Source organism: Vanellus vanellus (assembly GCF_965231255.1).
Source record: "Vanellus vanellus genome assembly, chromosome: Z".
Classification (NCBI taxonomy): Eukaryota; Metazoa; Chordata; class Aves; order Charadriiformes; family Charadriidae; genus Vanellus; species Vanellus vanellus.
This window is the reverse complement of record NC_138908.1, coordinates 10,369,046-10,394,871: the sequence shown is the minus strand read 5'-3', so window position 1 is coordinate 10,394,871 and position 25,826 is coordinate 10,369,046. Positions and strand designations below refer to the sequence as shown.

Sequence of the window (25,826 nt, the reverse complement as noted above, 5' to 3'; positions counted from 1 at the left end):
AAAGAATCTTAACATGAGTTGGCTTTGATATTTGCAGTGATGCCCTCTCTTCCTCTCCATTGGCCCTAATCCTTCCCTATCAAACATATTGGCCCTTACAATGTGTTAAAATCCTTACACACTTGCAAAGTTGATCTGAGCAGATTACTGGGAAATAAAAATTTTTGTTGTCTGAATGTTGGTTCTCATGAGTCATGATCTCTATCACAGAGCAAAAAGTGAAAAGGACAAGTGCACTTACACTGCTGTCATCCATCCTTTCTCGTCTCTTAGTTTTGTGTGTTTCATAATCCTCCATGAGGGTCTGCATCAGGTTCTTGGGTCGCTGGGCTCCCGCGGGCTCCTCGGGTGGTGGGTCAGACTGCGAGATGTGGCCTTCTGTGGTAGGGGATGGAGGAGGCTTGATCTTCTCTATCTTTCCTGCAATTACACAAAAAGGAAGGACCCTTTCTAAGCTGAAGAGCTCACAAGTTGTTTCCAAAAGACAATAGCAAAAGAAGCATTTTCAGTGGGGTTTGAATGAAGAAACACTTTGGAAAGAAGTCTGTGAAACAATCTGGTAAATCAGGACGGTCATGGGCTTTTAAAACACTGTCTTCCTGAAATGCACTACACCAAAACACTACAAAATCTTTTTACAAAACCTAGAAGAGTTACCAAATGATACAATGCAAATTTAACCTACCACTATTACTTACAGTAGTATCTGGCTGAATTACCCCCCTTACCTCCTACGTGACACATTTCAGTGATCTGGAAATATTTGTAAGATTCTGGAAAACCACAAGATGATTTTTTTTTCTGGCTTGGACAATATAACACACAGGATACCACCACTATATGCCAGGGACCATGTACCTGATGTCCAAAGGCGGCATCTGGTTAAGTGGTGCTGGCTTTTTCTCTTCTTCCAGTGCTTTTTATCTACTTTGGAAGTGTGAAAGGCTTTGGGTTGGTCCCTGGTCCTACTCTTCCCTGCAGCTGTGTCCTGCAAGTTGCAGAGGGTGCTCCTGGAGGGAGACCTGTGGCAGAGCACAATGGGGTCTCTGTCCCACACACCCCTCATTCAGTCAGGGCCTTTCAGTCTCCTGATGGGAGGAAAGTCAGAGAGAAGTCAGGTCGCTCTCTGACTGAACCCATTTCACTCAGGAGAGCCTGTTTTAGGCAGAGTAACCCCTGCTGAAAAGCCAGGCCAGAGCAAGGAGATGAGCAACGAGCTGTGGGATAGCTCAGGGGATGGACAACCCACGCTTCTCCGTGGGGGACAGCAAGTGTTTCTCATCATCAGGCATTGATCTGGGGTGAGCCACCCACCTTGCCCCGGTGGGAAGAATAAGGACAATGGTAGCAGGTCGTGGGAACAAAATGTGGGGGCCCTCAGCTATGACAGGAGGAAGCAGTGCTGAACCAAAATCAGGTTCCCGTTTCCATGGCACATCAGCTTTTTGAAATAAGATGGTTCAATGGACGGGACAGAAAAAAAGGAGAAAAAACCCCGTCCTCACAACCCTTACAAATATGTGAACTAATCAGAAGGGTCGTGCAGTTTTTCATGAAACTTCTTGTTGCTAAGACAAATGAAAACCTTAGCTGCTCCTCCAGAAAGCATCACGACAGTGGTAGCCACTAGAGAGCAGCCTTGAAACCTCCTGTAAGAATCGGCAGGATTTATTCTTGAAGGGGAAGTGAAACCTGAGTCAACACTGCAGGTCTTTTAAAAGAAATCCCTTTGCTGGGCTTGTTTCATTTCTGATCAGTATGGAAAACCCCCAGCATCACTAGTTTCTCGTTACAGGCTTAGCTTAAGCTGGACGGTGCAGGGATGAGGCTGGGAATTCATCCCCCCTAAACCACCCCACCAGAGACTGGAGGGGGAGTTTCTACGGGTCCAGGTTCTCCTCTGCGTTGCATCAGCACCTGCTCCACAGACAACCAGGAGTTATGCTGCCAAAGCAGGGGACCACAACAGGTCCTGAGCTGCCCAGCTGCACCCACGCGTGACAGCTTTGACTGCCCAGCAGGAGAGAGTAAGAACAACCATCACCTTGCCCATTAGGTCCAGTGGATAAAAAAGTCTGCTGAAAATAAAAGGCCTGTTAAGGGTCAGATATCTTGCTGTATTACTTCATTCTTACACTTAAAAGTAACTGTCTTGGATGTATGCAAGTAACGCAGAAAGAATCAAGCTTCTCAGATGTCTGCCCAGCTTTTGCTTTCCCCCAGGGATGCAGACACATCATAGGATGCTTAGACCTACAGACAAGTCTCAAGCCTGAAAAGTGCTCCTTCCACTCCGCTTCCCCTGGGAAACAATGCAAACTATAGGCTTTGGGGATCTACATTTTAGAAAGGGGATACCTCCAAACAGATCCATCCTCCCTGGTTGGAAGGCTCACCATCTTCCGTATTGTAGCAGCAACCTATTCTGCCAGTTCAGATTGTGTTAGAAAACATTGCTGGGTTAATTTTCTTCTGGCAAATTTTCATCCAGATAAGGTACTGTTCTCAGGCAGAAGTCATTCAGCATAAAAGCATCATGAGACATGATGATCACAGGCACTTTCTACTTATGCAGTCCCATGCCCACACTTGATGCACACAGACACTGCTGGTGGTCCTTGCCCAATCCATGCTGAGTAATAAAGGAACCGTGCTCTGACTCAAACGTAAACACAGTCACACCTGTAGGATACCAGCAAAAACTGCAGCCTGATAGTCAAACTTGCAAGTCAACAGCAGCTACCAGCAGTGTAGTCCCCCAAGGTCACCTTTAAAGCTGTCACAAGATACTGAGTACAGGCTACAGCATCCCAAATCTTTACCTACACATTTACATTTTTCTCCTCTTTCAAAGGAACTCAAAAAAATCTTCTGTGTCTTGAGTTCTGGTGATGGCTCCCTCCACTGTCTGGCTTCAGGGATCTAATAGGAAGCTCCTGTAATTTTATTTCATTTAATTTCCTGCCTCTTGTGCTATTTGGGGCAGGCAGGAGCAGCTCCTATGGAGAACACTCTTTCTAAGCCCTGGGGAGGAGAAGGGAAAGCTCAGAGAAGGGGCAGCTGCTGCTGTGTCCCAGTCTGGTGGCTGCAAGACATGGCCTGACACCTCTCTGCAGAATCAAAGATGTGTAAGAGCCGGGGGATGATTAGCTCCCTCCTAACCAAAACCTCTGCACAACTCTGGGGAGCAAGAGAGGTTGTGATGGTGACTTGTCCACCCTGTGAAGCCTGACAGGTGTCCAAGCACTCGTTGCAAGCCGGGGAAAGATGCTCAGCTAATTTGCTGCAATACCAAGATGAAAGAGTGACTGAGGCGAGGCCCTGGGACAGGGACCTGACCCACCCCTAAATAACCAGTAGGTAACAAGGGCCATCAGGTAGTGTTAGCTAAGGTACAAAGGAGATGGGAAGAATTAGGATTCCCACAAGTAGGAGCAACTATTTTAAAAATGCCATCAGCATCCGTAAGACATCTGCACAGCAGAGAAAACTTTTCAAAATAAGGTATTTCAGCAAGACAGATTGTTTTAGGAGACAAGTCTCTGCTGAAGTCAAGGGATAGTTGAAATATATAAAAAAAGGTCCTTCTGGTAATGTGGAGTCTCATTACCACTCCAGGTGAAAAGTTGGCTTCTTCGGTCTTCTTGAACACCAAGTGAGTAACATGAATATGCAAACACACAAACAAGCAAACATTAAAAAAAGAACCTCTGAAAGATCTTCTCACTTCACACACATTCTCCACTAGGGCGGGAATAAGAGACCAAATGATGAATTAGCTGGGTTAGTATGCTGTTAAGGCACTCCTGGAGGTGTTCAGGGGATAAGTGATGAGCAGTCCAGAGGAATCGTTGAAGAGAATGATGAACTTTGCTTTTTTCATAATGGTGCTTATGAAAGGGTAAGGAAACAGTATCTTCCATAAACTCAAAAGCTCCATTTCTGCTGTAGTTTTTATGAAAATTATCATTTTAAAAAAGGGTTCACGCATATGGATTATACCTGTTCCTTATCATTTACACGTGTACAGGGCATTAAAAATTTTGCAATGGCCACAAATATTAAAAATATCTTGCCCCAAAGTTTCTGCTTCTCCCCCATCGTACAAAAAGTATCTTCAGGCTGTGGCTGAACCTGAGAAATTTCCTTAGTGTAGGTATTTACTAGTGAAAAATTAAAGTGGAAGGTGGTTTTCAGAATGAAGTGGCTTCTCTGACAGAGGCTCATGCTCCACAGCTGTCACTCAGTAGAAGAAAGAAGACAACAGCACACACACACGTCTCTCACCATTTGGAGGGAACAGTTACCTGAAATGTAAAGGTACCTGATGACTTGCATCTCTAATCTGCAACTCCCCCTCTGGGCTTTCTCCATCCACTGAAATTCTCTCATCTAGTTCATCAACTGAGGACAAGAGAAGATGACTGCTTGGTGGGCAGCTCTCCCAGATGCACATGCAGATGTATCTGAGTGCCTGCAGATGAGTGTAGGTAGTGCAACATGCATTCTGCCTCATCTGACAATGCTTTGGTGACAAACACCAAAAAGGCAGATGTGGCAGCTTCAGGAAAGCTTATCCCAGGCATGGCTTCTCATGTTAGGAGTTTCCCCATACCTTGGCATGAGACAGCAAATATTCACAAAGGGTCTCTCTCCAACAGAAAAGCCTTCACTGAACCAAGACCCAAGATTACTTGAGCCAGGTGCTACAGGAAGTTAGACACTGGTTCTTCATAGTCTAAGTACTCCTAATAAAAGGAACATGGGAGTTACACCACCAAATGTACGCTGGATCCTCTTGTGTCACACAGTCATAGAATCATAGAATGGTTAGAGTTGGAAGGGACCTTAAAGATCACCTAATTCCAACCCCCCTGCCATGGGCAGGGACACCTCCCACTAGACCAGGCTGCTGAAAGCCACATCCAGCCTGGCCTTGAACACTTCCAGGGAGGATTAGGCATCCACAACTTCTCTGGGTAACCTGTGCCAGTGCTTCACCACCCTCACAATAAAGAATTTCTTCCTAATATCCAATCTAAATCTCCCCTCTTTCATTTTAAAACTGTTACCCCTCATCCTATCACTACACTCCCTGATCACCCCCATCTTTCCTGTAGGCCCTCTTCATATACTGGAAGGCCACTATAAGGTCCCCCTGAAGCCTTCTCTTCTCCAGGCTGAACAACCCCAACGCTCTCAGCCTGCCTTCATAGGAGAGGTGCTTCAGCTCTCTGGTCATCTTTGTGGCCCTCCTCTAGACTCAACCCAGCAAGTACATGTCCTTATGTTGGGGCCCCAGAGCTGGATACAGTACTCCAGGAGGGGTCTCACGAGAGTAGAGGGGCACAATCATTCTGTTAAAATAAACTATCAAACAGCCTCAGCTGCTCTGCCCAAAAGGGATTGTGTATGACCCACACATTGTAGGAGAAAACCACTTGCTTGTTATGAAGCTGCTCAACACCTCACCAAGTGCAGCAGGTACTGCAGCAAAACAACACAGGAAATGTTCAAATCTAAATACAGCTCCACAAATATTTTGGGATCCACACTGACTCTCCATTTAGCCATGTTCAAGCATTTTTTGGTCTTTCTTGGGTTTCCTCATGATGGAAGCAAAACTTTTGGGGAAAGGACTTCACATCAGTTCTTCCCTTCACCCTTCCAGGAGTACCATGGAGAAGGTCTTGTCCTGTGGGCACACAACACATAGTTGTCATTCCACTGAAATTACTCTGTGTCTCACTCCAGTCATCTGAGATGGGTTAAAAGGCTGCTTTGAAGCATCCCAAACAGCTTTAAAGGATCCCTGTTAGCAGTAGAGAACTTTATTACTAGGAACCATGTTAGCTTGTGCTGGGTGGTTGGCAGACACCAAATTTAGCGTTACTGTCAGTTGTATGAAAGTTGTAGGTCAGGGTGGCAAAAACAGCCTGTTTGCTATCTCAAGTAATTAGCAGTTACTTCACACATACACCCACGTAAGTTGTGTTAATCTTCCACATTTCAGTCAAAATAGCAGTTTAGTTCACTGCAGTCCTTTTTTTTTTTGTCGTTTGTGTTTCTGTTATCCACATAACAACAGTTCAAAGCAGTGAAGTGGGGCAGGAGTAACAAAGCAGCAGGGACCACCAGGAGCCCTAGTAAAGCTACTCTGCCCAGTCCACCACCAAAAAGCAGCCTGATAGCTAGGCCGTTGTTAATTAAATTAGTTACTGCACCTCCTCGAAAGAGTTGTGGTGAGTTTACACTTCCCCACTTAAGGATCAGTAACAGGTTTTTCAATTTTAGACTTGTCCCCCTAATCCCTTTCTGGTGAGAAAAGTTAAAAGAACAGTGCCAATTCTTTCTTTGGTAAAGGCAATTTGGTGACAGAAGTACATCTGTTCCTTCCTCTTCCTGTTCTTATTACTACTATTATTATTTTTCTATGTGAAACTAGATATTCAGATTACAGTATCAGACATGTTCTACAGCATATTCTGTGTCTACCACAAGTAGATTTTCTTTTCTGCTCTGTAATTCGCCTCTTTAACTGGCCACAATGAAGCCTTACAGCCGGATTTTGCTGCCTCTGCTGAATCACCTTTTGCCTCCGTTTTTGTAAATATTGAAAAGGTGTTGTAAGTATTAAAATAAAAAGAAACTCACTGCAATCTGCCAAGGGATTGCATGGTATCCCTTCTCCCTATTTTTAAGGATGCCTGCAGTCTTTAACTGCAACACAGCTGGCTAAAGGGACAGCGAGGATGAGATGAGCTGAGGGAACGCACCCTGCAACACTAAGGGTGCTGAGCTAATTTCTGCCAGCTGAGAGCTCTGCTGAGCACATCCGCTGTTTATAAAGCGCCGAAAGCAGATTTAAGAATGACTTTAGCAATGCTCTTTGTGGGTTTTTTGATCAATGACATCCTTACATATTGCCACATACTCATCTTTTCCTAGAAATTAATTCTTTGCCTTGTCACCAGCTGCAAATTGCAGTAGCTTGAGTCATTGGCTAATAGATCCCAATTTTCTTTCTTGAACATATGGCAGTTGGACATTTAAAGGAAACTGTCTGGAATGATTCATTATAACTACAAGTTTATCATTCTCACTAGAATGTAATTTACAATGAACATTTTAACATCAGACACAAAGTAAATGCCTTGTTGTGTAGAGAAATAAGAATAAGTACAGTTTTCCCAGATGCTCCATTACAATAAGCATTAGTGTCAGCAGCCCTTCCAAAATCACTTGCGAGTAAAAAGCAACCATGACCAGCCTCATTTTGAGCACTTGCAGCTACAGATGATGCTGGTTTTGAAAGTGGTCACAACGAGACCTCCTAGCTGAGGTCTACAGTGCCCTGTCTCTCACTTCTTGTCAGATATTGCTCAAAACACTGCAGCTTCTGGAGACTCCCTATCAAAAACACTGTTCTATAGGACTAATAACAATAGCACTTCAAACAAACTAACGGCATCTGCTACATTTTTTTGGCAAGAAACACAGTTAAAAATCACCTTTGCAGAAGAAACAAAACCAAGTATTAGCTATCTATGTGCTGCATAACACTCCACGTTCACAATCAAACTGGGTAATGGACTAAATCCAGACCTTACTCAAGTTTGCCGTGACTTTCAAAAGGAAAGGATCACCTTGCACAGTTTTTGGAAGCAACACTGAGTCAGATTTACAGCACTGGAAATAAGGACAAAATTTAAGTGCTCTGGGTAAAATTAATACTTCTTCACAATGATCACTGTTAACAGAAACTTTTAAGTATTTGCAAAGCATATGTAGGTCTACACTCATAAAAATCACTACACAGAAATAAGCCTGGCATGTGTTCCTATTTTTTTAAAAATATTTTTTTATGTTATATTAAGAAGGCACGAGCGCTTGACTTTATTTTTTGAAAAGAGGAAGAGAAGAGTGATATGCTGTAACTGCTGTGAATGCGAACCTCAAGGACCCAGAAGCTGATCAGTCAGAGGAGGACTTCTACTGAATCTATTAAGCATTTTGTTTGTGATGCCTGTTTAATTCAGTAGTAAATGTCACCAGCTGAAATACATGACAAGTCACAGCTCTGGAGATCTTTTTACCAGACAAACTTCATTAAGAAGTCCAAGAAATACCTAAGAACAGAAAGCAAAACAGACACACACAAAAAGAAATCTGATGCAAAACTCCAAAACCTGTAAATCCCCACTACATTTGCACTTCCTTAATGATGAGCAAGAGAACAGAAAGCCTGTTAAAAATGCTTTGTATGTTTGTCTTTCAAACAGACACACAGCTGCAAAAACTGCTGCTGTCCTTGTGATGATCCTAAATTTCAGTGGGTGGTCTGAGCAGCACAGTGATAGACACGTCATGCTACAATGTGGATGGGGATGAATAAAGTGCAGGGTTTCTTAATGGTGATCAGCAGGGTATGTCAGCTACTTTCACACTACATTTGGGAAAAAACAAAAATGTCCTCAGGGATGCTCATGGAGAGAAAGCTGGGTTGTCCCACGCCGTCCTCCTGCCTGCAGTTCCCAGGCAGACAAAGTCATGACAACCCTCCCACCCTCTGCAAAAATGATGTATTCACTCAAAAATGACATAAAACCGACTCTGACCTGACCCTACAGTCACATTTCACTTCCACTGTGACGCTTCGGGCTCTTACCTGGTGCAGTTTTGTAAGCCACAGTTCTGGTGGGCATGGGTGGTGCGCTCTTCATAATAGGGCTCGATGCCACCTGCAGACCTTGGCGCTGCCTCTTCAGCTCCTCTTCTCGTTCCTGAGCAGCTCTGATCTCTTCTTCTATCATTGACAAAGTCCGCTGCTTCCTCGACCGTAACTTGAAAGGGCCCACGGTCACTTCAGGCTCCTGTGTGGCCAGGATGGAGGCGGTGCTCCTCAATTCAGCTGCCTCTGAATACTTGCTGAAATAGCTGACTTCGTGCCTATTTTCCTCCACAAGGAATGGCTGGCTGGCTGAGTACACAAGTGACTGCTGCAAACTCTTCCCTTCCCTGAGTCCTGAGTCTTCCTCTTTTGAAGTCTTTGGTATGGTGTCCCTTTTTTCTTGAACAGGTGAAGACACCTGGGGTGGCTCGAACATCGGGTTCTGTTGCTCCTTGGAGGCTGGAGCTGGCCCAGTGGTGGCTGGCTGCTCTTTGATGGAGATCTCCTTCTCTGCTGGGATTCCTTCTTCCTTGTAGTTTGCTTTATCTGCCTGCTCGGCTATGGCTTGTTGGATGGCATTTTGAACCAGCAGACCAGCATGGTACTCCAGCTGATCATCAATCAGCATGGAGTCTGCCAATGCTGGGGAGGGTGAGTCACAGCCCAGGTCGCTGAAGGACTTGGAGATGCCATCACCCCTGCACTCTGCCGGAGTGTCAGCCTGCGGGGTCTGCGGCAGTGAGAAATCGGCCAGCGAGCTTTCCTGCAGGGCACTCATGGTCTCATTGGAGGCACCACTGTCACTGATGTTATCCATGCTAAAGTCATTGGAAAGGGTCTCCAAGACAGTGGTATCCTGAGACCTGACAGACAAGTCATCCAAACCAGAGTCGAGCTCCTCTGGAGGAGAAGAGGCGCTGGCTGACTTTGGCAACTGGTCTAGCACGCCCTGCCCATCATCCTTCACCACCGTGAAGACCGCTCTCGCACTCATGAATTCTCCATCCTCTGCCCACAGTTTTGAGGCCTGTCCAGCTCTGGGGCTATCACTGCACTGTAACTCCCTTGCTGAGTCAGCAGTGGTAGTCTGAGCACTTGCATCATCTTCTGAGGTACAGGAGACCTTCTGTGCTTTGACAACTGTGGCATTGTTACCCTCAAGCTGTCCTGTTTGCCCACACACTGAAACGGGTCTTGTTACAGAGGACAGTGGCCTGTCTACATGTGGAGAATTGAGGCTTTTGTAGAAGGGTTTGATGGAGAACATTTTGGGTGTTCCTGACCGCCTCAGAGGGGCCTGACCCTGAGATGGACCTGAATGCTCCATCAGCTGGAACTGCTTTCTGGCAGCTGAGAAGTCAATTTGCTCTGTGACAATATCCTCTTTCTTGATATTGACTGGCTCTGGTGGTACAAAGGAGCAGCTGATCTGTTTGGGGGATGTTGGTGTTGCACCTTGCTGCTGCTGTCTCTCCTTGCGCTCCTTGTACTTCTTGTGGGACTCCAGGTGCTCTTCATCCAGTTGATCCTCCAGGGTCTTCTCTTGGGGAGGATTCCACCATTTGGCGGCAATGTTGGGGTTTTTCTTGACAGCCTGGCTTTTAATGAGTTCCCTTCTTTCCTTTTCAAGTTCCATCATTTCCTCTGATGGTCTGACTTTGCGGACCCTGTATTTTTCCTTCTCTTCCTCATCTTCAAAGAGCTTTGAGGGCTTTTTGTCTTCATGGAAGGCTCGTAGTTCAAACTTAGCCTCTTTCTTAAGGGTTGTAAGAGTTGTTTCTCCATCCTTAGAGGATCTTCTAGAACTGTTTGAAGAAGTGGGGCTTCCTGGCACCTTCAGACTTTCCCTAGTGTCTTCCTTCAGTCCACCCAAGGAATGGCCATTTGATTTCAGGTTCTCATCTGTTATACTAGCTTCCTGTGTTTCAACTACCAAGGGTGCCTGCTTCTCGGCTACATTTTCTTCCCTTTCGCTGGGTACTGAATCATTGTCGACATTAACAGATGCTCCTGAGCCATCCATAATGGAGACTGCACTTGGTTCAGGGGAGGATGTCCCATTAAAGGTATTATCTGTAGCAGAATCACAGCAATTTGCCTCCAGCACTTCATCTAGGTATCTGATCTCTTTAGCAACTTCACTGTCCAGAGATTCATGCCTGTCCTTAAGTCCATTGTGGCTGGCAGCAGGAGAGAAGAAGTGTGTTGGATTGTCTATGGGATGTGGTGAAGCCACTGTGGTGATGCTTTTATGTTCAGAAACTGGAACTTCAATTTCCATTTTCTCTTCCTTTGTAGCAAGCACAGTAGCTGGCTCCAAGAAATTGGCACAGTTTTGGTCTCTGTTTTTTCTCAACCTGATGTCATCCTCAGGGATTCTGGAAGATTTCTAAAATAAAAGAGAACAAAACTATGATGAAGTCCTAAAAAGCAACATTTCATTTCATGCAGAGTAAAGACCATCTGGAAAGCAAATCCTAGGACTTCTTAAACTTGAGATTAAAGCCGCCTCTCAGTGTGGGAAGGCAAGGCAAATCAGTAACACAAAAAATAAAAAGTTGCCTTACCATAACCTGGACAAGGTACTAAAAGAACAAACTTTCATTTAAGTATCTCCCACCTGCTTACCACCCTCACTTTGTCATTATTTCATGTTTGTGTCCTAGCTCGCCACTAAAAATGAGCTTCGGATTTCCAAGTCATTAATGGCTCGGCAGTTTAGGTTCTTCAAAGGTTTGCACATGCAGCACACGACACCTATCATCTTGGTATTTTAAAAATGCTTTCCGCACTTGAAGGAAATCTCATAATGCTTCTACAGATGAAAAGGATTACTGCCCCTGCTTTGCAGAAACAGATGCTGACATGCAGGAAGAGCAGGCGATTCATCCCAAGTTAGGAACAAGGACGTGGCAACAGCGGGGAATGTTCATTTCTCAGTGGATCAGTGCTGGTCATCAAACACAGGGTAGAATTACATGGGGTCTTTCTCCAGCCCACACGGAAACCCACACGCAACTGGACCTGGGAGACAGGAAGCATGCACAACTCCCATGGCATGAAGACCACCACAAGGAACATGACAGGGACCAGAGTCATGGTCTCCTCCCTCCCACTCCTTTGATCTGCACTGCAGATGCATTGGATTCATATTTCTCCCTGATGTGCTGCCTCTGCTCTCAAGGATGGTATTGAAAGAAACACTATTTATGTTCTGGTATGGGCAGATTTTACCCATCAAGCAGCCTACTGAACTTCCTGTGAGTAAAGTCTGAAAGAACTTTTGATTAAGCTGGTAACATGTCAATGAATTTCTCAGTAATTCTTTATTGCTGAAAGGCAAAAAAAGGAAACACCAAAAGAAAAGAAGAAAACAAGAGGGCATTTTCAACATAATTCTTCAGAAAGAACTTGCTAACTCTTCATAACTCCTGAAAACCAGAAGCGATACATCTATCCACTTTGACTAGCGTTTAAAACAGAAACTCGGTATTTGAGGTCTCTGGCTCCCTTTCCACATGCGTTTCTATGTAGTACAACGGCTGAGGCATGGGCCTGGGAAGCAAACAGCACTGACCAAACCCTGTGAACTCAGTGGTCACCCAACAAGGGCACCCTTGTCTGCTAGTCATCCCCCACCCTTGCTGTCCTTTATCCTGTATGCTATTAATACACACTGCAGCAGAAGATGATCGGCTAGGAGCACAATGGCACTTACCAGTGACCTGAACAATCACATTGCCTCTGGCTTTATATAGGCAGTAAAATGCATTTGACACACCTTAAGGAATTATAAACAGCGAGCCAGAAGAGTTCTCCTTCTAAAAGCACTTTGAAAGAGTTTTTCTGCCCAACTATGTAGTTGTACACAGTTGAAGACAGCCACAAGATATTTTCTTCTTAATTGTGCTTAAACATTGAGAAAAACCTTTAAAACCAAACAATCTGCTTTTGTCTACTTGACATAATTCACTGGTTCTACTTGCGTGTCACTTTCTGTTGAACCTAGAAATTCTCCAGCTGAAGTTTCTAGCAGTGCTTTTCTTAAAGCATATTGCATTTTTCAGGATTTAAATATCTAAATGTGGCCAGCTTCTTCTTTAGTCCTATTAAGGATATATTCAAGAAATCTGATGTTCTGCAAACAAATACAGAACAACCACTATAAAAAGTCCTTAATTTTTTGAGTGGGCACAGCAGGAATGAAAGAGTAAACTTTCTCTTGACATGAAAGGGCAAGAATTGCTCTTGATTTGCTTGCATAGCTCCAGGTATCATGACACAACAGTACTCAGGTGACAGGACTAAGATTGCAATACCTTTCTGATATTTGGGTTTAAATCTCTCCTGCCTGACTTGCTGGTGCAAAATGGGGGATGTTGCTACCTGGAGCAGTCTGTGCAAAGGAACACAGGCGTCAGCACAGGACTGCTGGCTGTCTGTCCCCTTTCACACAAACCATGAGTGTGCCATCACCCTTCTGCTAACATTTGCTTCTAATCAGACAGATCAAAGCCACCAGTGACACTGGTAGCTAACTACATGTCCTCTGTAGCCAAAAGAAAACATCTTCAATGGATGCAGAAAATCAGGTAATGAAGCTATGCACCCCAGCCACTGAAACACATCTCCCTGCAGAGTCAAACCAGAACTGGAGGTCCCCCCAGTCCTGTGCTTGTAGTACCTCCACGCCACGGACCTGGGAATATGCTCCTCGTTGTCCCAGAGACCCATTCACTAAATTGTCCCAGTCACTAAAGCACATCTACTTCCATCAGTGCTTTAATGTGTGAAACATTTCGGATCATACCACATTTGGGAATTAAAGTTAGGGAACAGAATCACAGGCGTAGTATTTTATCAATTTCTTAATGAGTAAGGGCCCATCCTCTCATCATAGCTGCAATGCATAGCTCACAATTAAGGCATGTACACGTAACTGTCTAATCAGGGCACACGTTTATGACAGTATGTAATTCTGAAAGCGCACGTGTCTGTGCAATTAGTGTGGCACATGTAATTATGTAGTAAGACAGACAATTATGCAGCAAAAGCTATGAGGAAACATTGATACTTATTGGAGGGAGACTGTCTTTGCTGGGGATTAGTAAGTGAGCAAGGAGGAGGGTTCCCAGCAGGGCAGAGAAGCCAGGGAAGAATGCTAGAGGAGGAAAAAGATATAATTAAAAAAACCACCCAGTTTTTCCCTCAACACATTCCAGCAGAATCTGGGGACAATTTTGTGAGGTCATAGCAATGAGAGTATGCTCCAGATACTCCTGTGAGGAGCAGAAGTCGATCTACTGATGAATTACCTGAAGAAGGTAACCGGGAAGATCATAAGGATGGAAGCAGCTGACAAAAGGAAACTCTTCAAGACAGTTCCAGGCCACACAGCCGGTCCAGGATAACTGACTGGGTCTGGGAAAATGGCACAATTTGGGACGACAACACCACGGGAGGGGGCTTGGAGGAGGAGGAGGAGGGTGGGATGCACGCAGACCCCCTGCCTCAGCTGTTTGGCAGAAGGAGGCGAGCTTGCCAGGGGGCTGCTTTTGCTCCCCCGTGATAACTATGTACCAACAGCTTTGTATTTGCTGCCTACAGGGAGGAGGCTTTTCAAAGCCTGCACCATTACAAAGGCCTGTAAATGGGAAAAGGGCTGCATTCAGTCCTAATTGTAGTCAGCAACACAGCGTTCACAGTGATTCCCATACACTGCTCATCTAGACCCAGATTTTCCAGAAGTCACTGTTACATTTACACCATTTCTGAATGTGCATTCATTTCTGTCTAAGTCAAGATGCAATTGGGTAATTAGTGTCATTTTTACAATGCTGCTGCACTTTAGTAAACTGCAGTTATTAGCAGCTTAGAGAATTATTAGCATATTTCCTCCTTGGTTGAATTCTTTATCTACAAAAGTGTAAGTGTTTGGGCAATCAACTCTTTTAGAAGGAAAAAATGTGGGTGTGCTACGAGCAAGACACAGCAAATGTACTGCCAGTGCCTTCCTTTGTTTGATGCAACAGAAAATGCATATGACAACACGTGGGAGGCAATTCTTCTGAGCCACATCGACATTCTTCTGAAGCTACAGTGTTGCAGGGGGAGAGAGGAAAAGATTAAACAACTAAAAACATTTCATAGTTTAAAAAAATATAACACATGGTTTCCTCATTGTGGGCTTCTACCAATTACTCAAGCCCAGTTTCAGGACAGCTTTTGATGGTGTTAGTCTCCCAGCATCATTAGCATTGTTGACTTCCTATTTCTTCAAATTTCATTTTCCTTTGGACATGTCCTGCACTGCAGCTGCTTCTCCTCCCACTCCCTGATCACTGAGCCAGCGCTTTGTTCAGCCCTTTCCCCTCTGCTCCTGGATCTGACTCTTGGGCCTGCTATGCCTTTAGCAGTTTTAGTACAATCGCATAACTTAAAACCCCATTTGCATACAGTTGACTCACTAATCCACACCTCCCTGCTGATGTCAGTCATCCTCTCCTCCTTCACCTACTGTCTTGGCCTACCTCTCTGATGTCTCTTTGCAAAGCAAAGGGAACCAAATGAAGGATTTGCTAGGGGGTTGAGTCTGGCAAACCTTCAAGAGAACGGCTGCTTTCGTTCAGCTCATCCTTTTGAAGAACGCTGTTACCATCTGCATCACAGATGGAGCCAGTCCCAAGCACTGCAAAGATACAGAAGTCCGTGCTTCCAGACGGCCGACCAGTGAGAAACCCCTAGCCAACACAGGTATTGCTCCACTCTTGCCAGCAACAGCAAGTATTTCTTTAGAGAAGTCGTTTTCTGTAGGGGAAGTGTCGCACTTCCTAAGGAGCAAGAAAAGCAAAAGTAGAATTGTCGTACAAGGTGCTAGCACCCACCCTTCACAGCTCATGCTCACTACCACACAATGGGTGCTCAGAAAGGTGTCACCATCCCACCCCATCCCAGATGGGAAAGACAGCCCAGACCACTGTGAGCGCTCCCGTCACACGCCGGCTGGTGCACTCCCTGCCTCCCACAGCAGCTGCTGCCACATCCACCTCCAAAAATGCGGTGATCTCCCTCATCACTGGAGGGACAAGACCGCTCCAGGTGGAAGCCTCTGCAGAAAGCAGTCTGAAAAAAACGTGGTAAACACTTCATGTTTTTGAAATTCCCTGTTCTGGTGAGCTAGGAGAAAGCAGCAGCAGAGAAAAACCTCTTGAGAAATACTGTGGAAATGGAGAAGAAAAGGGACGCAGCTGATGATGGACGGCTCAAGGAAAGAAAGGGGATTTCTACTCGCACTACCTACAGCAACCATGTCTTTTCATTAAAAAAAAAAAAAACAAACAAAAAACCAAAACCCCCCACCACAACAAAAAACTTAAAACAACCAACCAAACCCAAACTGTTGTCTTCTTGCTCCTGTGTCAAAAGGTCCCACTTTTCCATACGGTATTTTTATACTGACTCTTAAGGGTTTTAAAAATACTATGGAAAATGTTGTCCTAAGAGATTGCAATTTTTCACCTAAAGAAATTGGATTTCAGAAAAAAAAATAATCCCCAAACACTGCTGCCAAATTTTGCTGAATTTCAGACATGTCAGGCACATGCTGGCACTCCCTTGAGTAGTTCCATTCATAATCCTACTTGCGCACAAAACCCAAAACATGGCCTGTTCCTCTCACAGTGCAGTACACAGTGTCTTCAAGACACAGACGGAAACCATTTCTGATGACTAAAATGTATTAGCACTGAGTGTCACAAGTGACACTGTCCGTGAGCAGGTCACTATGCTCTTCAGTGACTTGTCTGAGGTAGCCAGACAGTACACCCAGCAAATTTTCCTTATGAAAAGCTAGTTTATCTCCTTTTAAGCACTTTAGAAATGACAAGAGTACAGTCTAAAAAAAAAAACAAAAATCAATGCAACTTCATACTACCTCCCTCTAATAAGCACTGGGAGACTCTTTTGGAATACATATAGTAATAAGGGACCTGGGGATACATTGCCCCAAACAAGTGGCTGCTTGAAGAGCTTGCTGTGTGACATTTTCTGAGTGGCTTTCTGTATGTCCTTTTTTAATTTGTTTTAGAGAAGGAGTTGTGATTACATTTGCTCAGAAAGCATGTAAAAGGCTTTGCAATATTCTCTTTCATTCCAGCTGAGCTACAGCCCTCAGCTTCCCCATGTGATACACTATAAAGCTCTTTTATCAAATCAAAGTCCAATCTTCTTTTGCTGCTGTAATAAATTAAGGATGGAGAAAAATGGCTCAAAAATGAATACTTTAATGAGGAGCATATACTGTATGCTAGGATATTTTAATGATGAGCACGCAATGAAAGATACCGTATTTTTCTAAACATATCTCTATAGCTCCAGTATTTTCTGTTCCCTCAAAGACAAGCAGCTGAAGCTTTTCCTGGGCAAGCCAGGATCCACCTTTGGAATTACCCTTACTACTTCCCACGAACTCCAAGGTACGTAAACTGGAAGCAGTTTTCTGCAGGTAGGAAGCTACATGATCCTTTATGCCAGTTATTTTCTCTTACTCCCTAAAAATATAGGTCTGGTCTCTCTGTGAAGAACTTGCAACCCTAGTAACTGCATTTCAACTACTGCTACCGAGGCAAGAAAAACAGATATTGTTCTTCTTTAAATTAAATGCTTGTGCAGCTGTTGTTAAAAAAAAAAAAAAACAAAACACCAAGAAAACCAACAATCCAAAAGGTTAACTACTTTTAAATATTTTCAATCCTGCAAAGAACTGGAACAAGAACCTGCATTTGAAAGACCATTCTCTTGTTCTCTGCAATGTTGCCTTCTTATAATGTACGTCAGCCTGAAAGTGCAACTGAATTTGAGCAGTAAATGCATGCATAAGAAGGCATTTCATCCAGAAAAATGTGGGGTCTGACCCTCTTGTCACTCTTATCAGTTCAAATCCTACTCCTGATGCTCCTTTCACTTCCAAATTGATTTCTATCTCAAAAGAAAAATGCACAGTTAAGTATTATTTCTTATATTGCTTCACTCAGTTCCCCAGGACAGAGTGACCAGGACAGTACACGCTGAGTGAGGGCACGGGAAATAAACCAATGCGACAGAGAGGCAGCACTTGACTCAAGGTCAATACAACTGTATTAGCGTATTAATCAACCACACCACCACAGTCGGTTAGTACTTTTTGAACTGTTACACGTTTTTCCTCAGGCTTACTTTTCTGCAACTTGTCTCTAAAATCTGTCTTTGCTGAAACAAGAATGAATGCTTCCAACAGCTGGGATATTTGATTTACAGAGCATGTGGTGCGAAGTCACTTAACACGATAAATACGATCTCCTGAAGCAGTCTCTAATGCTACCTACGGAAGTGAAACGGTTTGCTGGAGGAAATGAAGAGCACCGTATCCAACTAACACATAGGGAGCATTACACAATTAGAAAATTGTCCACTACCCGGCCGGGAATACAAGGTATGATACAACCCTTAAAGAACAGAAGGAGAATTTCTTCCTCCCAGCTGAAGGTCACAGATGAGGCCCTGTACCGTGAACTGTCGCATTTGCAGAGTCCACTTGGGATAGGCTCCCCTCAGTGCTGGTGGACCTGAGCTCAGAGCTCACAGCTCTGTTGTTGGCAGCATGCTCTCATGTTCAGCCTCTGGTTTGATGTTAAGTGAAAGCGGAGAAATCCCAATTGAATAAGGACAGAAAAATGTTCACCTACAAAAGAATGCCCAATATAGATACTGAATTGAGCAGAACACGGCTTCTGAATGTATGCACGAAAAATCACAGCTTCACAAAATGCTGCTGTTTAAATCTGCCCACGACACGTTGAGGATGGAACAATTGCTCTGGTAAAGCATGATCTAATCCCAGCGGGGAGGGGAAAGGACGCTAAACTAAGCCTTGCTTTTAATACTCTCTAACTCTCTAACCCATCTAGATAATGTCAGCACAAGGAAAGGGTGACCTTTACGGTCACTTGCATGAAAAAACAATGAGACAAGGGGATTTCCAAAATTCCTTAGTCTTTTCATCGGGGGTGGGGGGTTCCTGTTCCATCTAAAGAATGGAGTCTACAACTCTCCTCTGTAAACGCGAGATCTCGAGAAAAACACTGGCATATTAATCATTTTGGTGCATGAGAAAAGGACCTCCTGAGGAAGGAATTTGGGTTAGGCAGGGGCAGGAGGAAGGCAGTAAATGGAGACAAAGGCCATGCAGTTCACTCGTTCTCCGAGCAGACCTTACCACTGCTAGGAAGACTGTTTCAATATATTGGAGGAAGAGAGATAAACCTGCCATAAGCGCACAAGTAGGCTTTCTGAGATGTACTAGTATTAAATTAAAGTCTTCTGATGATACAGATTCTTTTGCTGCTTTATACAGTTCTGTAAACCTTCCATAAATGGCCCAAACTGCATTTTCTGAACAAAACCACGTGATCTCTCTATGCTGGAGCACTTTCACCACTTAATTTCAAGGGCCATATAGTAGGAACTGAATGCTTTAACTGAAGCAAACACCAACAAACCTTTGCAAACAAATCATAAGACAGATTATTTTTCACTTTCTTTCACTTCTCTTTTCACAAACGCCAACTGCTGGAGATTGTACTGCTTTTAACTATTTCCTAAAGCCTAATTAATACTTGCTGCACATCTAAAGGGCATGGCTGTTCAAAATCTACTGGAATTTGGCAGCAGTGATGCTGCGGAGGGGCTAAAGGAAGAAATGATGCTCAGAAATGTGGAAAAAAAGGCTAAACACTTATTTCTCTTTGAGAGCTGAAGGTTAAGAATTATTATTGATGCTTTGCCTCTGTCAATAGGACTTGTTACAACTGCTCTCATCCATTAGGTTAAGACCCATCACAGCAAAATCTCCTTAAATGAAGGTATGCCTACGTAACTGTGCCTGGTGCAGCGTGTCTCACCCAACGTTAGCCTGCTCAGCCCGGAGCACAAAGAGCAGGACAACGTTTATTCCCTTGCAGGCAGTGAGCCCTGTGAGGGTTAGAGTACCAGCTGGCTTGAGCACCCGAGGGATTGCCATCTTCCCAGTTTTTCAAGGAAATGGAGTTATTTTAAAGCTAGAGAGCCCTAAACCTCTCTATGAAGAGCATGCATGTAGTGGCTTAAAAAGTTCCCAATTTTTATTTAGCTGTACCCAAAATGTATTTTAGGCTGTTACCTCCAGACTCAGCCAAAAGCAGATCACTGGAACATTATCAAAGGAAAACTGAGAGGACATCAAGAAAGAGGAAATCTAGCCTAGTCCTAGCTCAAAAATCGCTTAAATTACGTAAGTGGAGAGGGGGAAAACACGATGGTGATCAAAGGATATAACTGAAGTCTCTGCCAATAGCTGTGTTACGCACACAAACGGGGAGAGAAGCCACTTCCAACAAGAGCCTGGTACACCACCTCCCCTCAGTCATGGTCTCCAATGTGTCACCATGCTCAGAGCCCATCAGGAAACCACTGCACAAAAATGCTTTCACTCTAGCCTCCTTTTCCAGAAACATGCCATGGTGAAAACAGCGTTTGGGCTGCAAGCTAGAGGTTTTACACAAGAGCCCAAACCTCATAACTCTAGTGGACTGCAATTTGCAGGGCTCTTCCTCCACGGGCATGCACGTAACTTAACTTTCTGCATGGTACATGTAGAAAAATACCCATTCAAAGACACACACCCACAAAATAAAAACTGCTATCATTAAACAATGAGTCCAATGTAGCCAAGATTATCAGGGGACTTTGACATACCATTTCAACAAATGGTCAGCAAGTAAGTAGTATTTAACAGAAAAAGAAGTCGGACTACAGGGTCTACAGAACAGTTTTGCCAGTAAGAGGCCAAATGTGTACAGTTTCTAAAAAGGAGGATGTTGCTAAATTCTCCACATGCCATTGCTGTACCCAGGCTATAAATACGACCTACTATGTGAGTCAGGCATTGTAAGCAGTCAGCAACTTCATCTAAGCTCTGCTCATAACACAAACTAAGCACTACAGTCATCTCCCTATCTCCCGCAGGAGAATATTTCATTGAAAGTGAGACTTGGATGGGATTTTTTTCTCATTCCTTATTTGGGAAGAAGGCAGTTGAGAAATCCCCAGGAATAAGACATTCCCTTTCAGCACCTACTACTTCCCGTCCCTCTGCCCCTGCTCTCCTCCGTTCTTCCAACCAAAGACTCATTATTCCCTCTTTTCCTGCTGAAAAGCCACTGATTGAATGACCTACAGCACATCTGGACTACATTAAGATATTATTTGATTAAGGCATTCATCACTTGCTCTTTCGGCAAGTGGAGAATTAAGATAATGGTGGGGGGAAATGGTGTTAACTGAACCGGCTATTCCAGCTCAAACTGCTCTGCTTGAGAAGTCCAATTGCTGCAGTCTCTCAGCTGTGGGTTTTTTTTTTCCTAATTACAGAAAAATGAAACAAACATTGGTTAATTCGTTTAACGTTCACAGGATTATTAATGCCAAGTAAGCTGTTACATTAAGGGTTGCTGTCATCTGTATTTCTCAGACAATTTGCTGCCTGATAGGAAATGCTTGCTTGGAGGTATTTCAAACAGTTGTAAAAAGGTTCCCCATTAAACTGCAAGCACCACCTCACATTTCTGTACAAACAGGAGTTTGACACATTCCGGGTCAAGTTGCTTTAGAGGAGAGGGGGAACAGACAAAAATGGCTTAACTAGATCTGCTCAAAAAGACTATTGTTTTTTAGCCCATTACACAAGGAGTAACTGAGTTTTCAGTATTTGAAGTGACTGCATGAGGCTGCAGCCTGCGTATGTAAAAACTAAAGCACAGGCTAAAAGAAAAGATCATGTCATCTTGACTTTCAGGTATTTCACCCTAAAATATCCTTCCTCATTTCTCAGGAGCTAAAGAATGTGCTATCCGGGTGCACGCACAGAGGTATAAACCAAGTGTCACACTGTGCATCAAACGCCATAGAAACCAGGAATGCTGTTGCTCCTAAATGTGACTGCTCACAGTACTATGCTTAATTTCCTTCAGTGCTAAACAGCTAAAAGATGAGACACCCTTAAAGCCTCTTTATCAACTGAAGTTTGCTTTACAGTGTCAAGAAGAATAACACACTCGACTATTGGGAAACACCCCCTGAGAACAATCAAAGAACTCAGCTAAAAGACTTTGCTCGTGCTGCCTAAACAGTATAGACACCGAACACACGGGTAGTTATCACATGTACAGGATATACGAAAGTATCTTTTCTCCCTAGAACCAATATTCTACTGTGTTACAGGCAAGCAGAAAGTTGTAAATTTCAGAAAGCTCCGCCTACTGTTCACAAGGAACAGACCAGCCACAGAACAACAAATTGCACAGCCTCATAGGAAAAAACGTATTTTAAATACTCTTCCCACTATTGAATGATAAAGGCTCAATGAAGATAAAAGTCACAGGTCAGAAATTGTAGCTTACTCTTTCTCTCTCTCTCTGTTCCTGTAAACTCTGAAGCAAACCCAAAAAATGTCATTTTCCATAAAAGCCTTCACTTTTTTTGGCTTGTTAAGTAAAATTCCTTCTGCAGCTTGTTACAGGACTGTGATGCCATAGGTTGAGGGAGGGCTGGGTTGTTTTTTTGTTTTTTTTTTTTTTAAAAAAAAAAAAAGAGAGGCAACCCACACCCTCAGCCCATTCACACAAAGGGGCTGTTTTAAAAGGAAAATGCCAGTTCCCGCTACTCAAAAAGAGCATGACTTCACTTAACCTGTAAGAGAGCCACCTCCTTAGAGATCCCTTCACAAGCATGATGTTGGCAACAGCCCCAAAGACCTGTTTTCAGCTAGCGTAAGCAGCGGTTTTCTGTTGTGTTTTTTTTTTTTTTTTTTGTGGGGGGTGGTGGTGTGGGGGGAAGGCACAACCCAACAACAGAGCATGTGGCTGGCTTTGTACTAGAAAGGAGCAATTACACGAAGGGCTGCTGTCAAAGACACAAGCTCCAAGCGGTAATTTGCAGTATCTTTTACCTACTAGGAAACAAAAAAAGGACTGGTTATGTTCTTTTCTGCAGGAGAGGGTTAGCTGAAGTGCTTATGGCACCTTTGGTAACCTTCTGCTCCAGAAGACTCAGGTCGGGGCGGTGGTCCCCAGCCTGTAGGAAATGTGTTAGCCACATGGAAAACAACCGAAGACAGGGAATGTAAAAAAAAAAAAAACAACATTAGAAGGCAAGGTGACTGGGAAAAAAAGCGCAACGTTTTCTACAGCACAGTACTGTTCGTTACTGCTGCCTGTGGGCTAGTGACATTTGAGTACCGCTGGATTAGGTTTCCTGGAGGCTCGATAGTTAAAGCCAAACACATGAGCTATGCTGACCAGGCATCTCCTGCGAAGGCCCTCTGGACTTTGGGTTAAAATGGCTTGAATTTAGTGTCCCTTTGTTAGCGTTGCTATAGACGACATCGCTTAAGTGTTGGAATAGCATATTTTACTCACCTGAAGAATTACCTAAGATATTAATTTGCTTTCTTACTACTTCTAGGGCAGCAGCAAAGGGAAGGCACAGTCATCCTCTACCAGCAATGATGAAAAAGAACAGCAGTGGTATTTTTGATGTGAGAAGCCCTGAAGGCAGTGGTGGCTGGCTTCATCCGATGCTTGACCACCTGCCTGAGCCTCGTTAAATGAGGCAAGTCAGGCCTCTACAGTTTATAAAAAGGTAGGTAAAAAGCTCCTTGTCACCTGTTGAATGAATCTATGAAAACAGAATGGAAATAAAGTTCTCACAGGAAAAAAAGACAGTCAACATCCCTGTCCAAAAATAAAACTAAGATTGGCTTTGGTGACCCTAAAGTAACAGGAAATACTGTGTGCTTTTGTATGCCACCTCTCATACTGTCTGAACAAGGGGCAGATATTATGATACAGTTATAACTTTGCCCATATTAGCATTTTTTTTCCTTGAATCATCAAAGAATTCTACACTATGATGAGGGATAAATGCCTCACAGAGAAATTAAATTCTGTATTAAACTGTATGGATTTAAAATGCAATTTCTATAGCTCCTTACTGATTAAATGTGAAGTTCAAGTAACGCTGCTTCACCTGTGGTCACTGAAGGAGCAGAAGGTCACAAGATATTTATCTTACGTACTCTCCCTGCCACCAACCATCTAAAGCCCCACATGCCCTGGAGGTCACTGGAGGACAGAGCTGTAACTGGAGCACTACCCAGGTGTGCAGGAGATGGTGCTCAGGACACTTGTTTCCTACAGACTCGCAGGAGTTGCCCACTTGACATGCAAATGCTCAGTTTTCAGTGAAACATAAAAGAGTTGTACTAGAAAATAGTTTAGGTTTTTTTTTTTTTTTTTTTTAATCATCTGTTTCTCATACCAATTAGTTTTGGAAAATAGGAATAACAACATTTCCTAGATATATTGGTATGTTGCAAGTCTGAACTGGGTATTGGTAATGAAGGTCTTGTGTACAGTATAGCAGTGTAGCTTAGTAGCAAAGGCGGCAGATACACCCTTGTTCAACCCTCTTCTGCTAGAGCTGGCCTCAAATAAGCAAACAACCTTTTTCCCCCTCAGGAATTCAGACCCACCATTACCATCACCATCAACTTTAAGTAAGTTGGGGTTTGGTATTTTGATTGGGTTTGTTTTGTTTTGTTTTGTTTTGTTTTTCCATTAAAGCCTTAGTCCCTTCCAATGGAACCTCAAGTTTATTAAAAAAAAAAAAAAATCTAGTACTCTTTTGTTGAAATTAAAAGCTTGAACAGAAACTTGAAATGGCTGAATGATCAAGAAACAAGTAAAAATACCAGAAGTCTATCTCAAAGTGGTCCAAGAATACTTTAAGATGATTCCTCTCAACATCTTCAAGTGCAAAGGTTCCTGACATGTCCGCATTTTAAACCACCTCTCCTGCACGACCGTAAGCAGTAAGTCCCTGGGTCCTCTACATCATGTCATACTGAGAGGCAGTAAGTCTACAAAGATTGAAATGTAGTGGAGAGTCTGTATGAGTATCACAGATCCACTAAACAATCTGCAAGTATTGTCTCCTGGAGACATCAAGGACAAGATTATAAAAGACAGAGTGAAGGTGACCTCAGAATCTGAGAAAAAAGAAGCATTTCAAAGTGATTTACCTGTTTCAGGCCTCTGATCTTCCAATTTTGCAGCACAAATGCACATTAAAGCCAAGGGTGCTGGATTTTGCAGCTAAATCTGTGTATATGAAAAATTAGTGTGAGGTAGGCAACTCCAATTTTGGCTGCAGATCTGAAGAGCCTCACGTCTGCAGCCAAATGTATCACTCAGAATGGCAGTTCATATGCAGTTTTAGTGCTGAATTAAACTTAGCAATGAGAAAGACTCTAACTGGCCACAAGACTGCTTCAGTCCATGCCAGGGGGCCACCTGTAGAGAATGGTAAGATGTGTAAGCAAGAGCTCAACCATTCGAAGAAAAAGATGTAAGTGGCACTGTGTCCTCTGCAAGCACCTTGTGACTTTGGGAAACTTCTTTAATTCACAGCAGCCCTCCCTTGCGAACCCTCCCTTGTGAACCTTCAAGGTACGTGATGAGGCACTGGATGTGGGGCACAGTCTACACTACAAGCATTTTTGGGAGAAGCCATCTCAGATTTTAGCTGCTGGTTGCAACTCGTGATTATGGTTAAACAAAGCAAGCACCATGGATTCTTTAAAAATGTGGTGGAAACAGTGACTTCCAGTGTTATACCTCCTGACTGAACAGTAACAAAATTATAGGTGTCACATAAACTCAAGCCCTTTCAGCTACCTCAGGACACAGATGGTAGCCTACCAAGACCTTCCCATGCTGGAGATAACAGCACCACTTGAACCACAGGGTCATCATCACAACCAGTTGAAAAGGGCTAATTCTAATCTTGAAACGTGTGCTCGAAGAAATAAAAGGAAAAAGAGAAAAAAAAATAAAAGGTGCTCCTCTTCACGGAAAGTGTATGCAAGCTTAAGGTAAACCAAACAAATCCTCTTGTCTATCTCTTTCCTGTTCAGGGAATAAACACCGTGCGTGACTTTCTGAGCCTGTTGGACTAGCACCCTTGTATGTCCTAAATTCAAGATGTGCAATAGCAGGAGAAAAAGCAAATACCAGAAGTATTC

General features: G+C 43.6%; 1 protein-coding gene across 2 annotated transcripts in view; it reads right to left on the bottom strand.

Moving 5' to 3' along the window:
- LOC309683638 (PALM2-AKAP2 fusion protein-like) overlaps nt 1-25,826 on the bottom strand; it is a gene marked incomplete at its 5' end in the record, with an annotated part of 112,701 nt that overhangs the window by 12,958 nt on the left and 73,917 nt on the right. For both annotated transcript variants that reach the window (XM_082497962.1, XM_082497961.1), the window contains 2 exons: nt 242-420; nt 8,669-11,060. In XM_082497962.1, the coding sequence (XP_082354088.1) occupies nt 242-420; nt 8,669-10,952 (2,463 nt within the window). The remainder of the gene's footprint in view (nt 1-241; nt 421-8,668; nt 11,061-25,826) is intronic.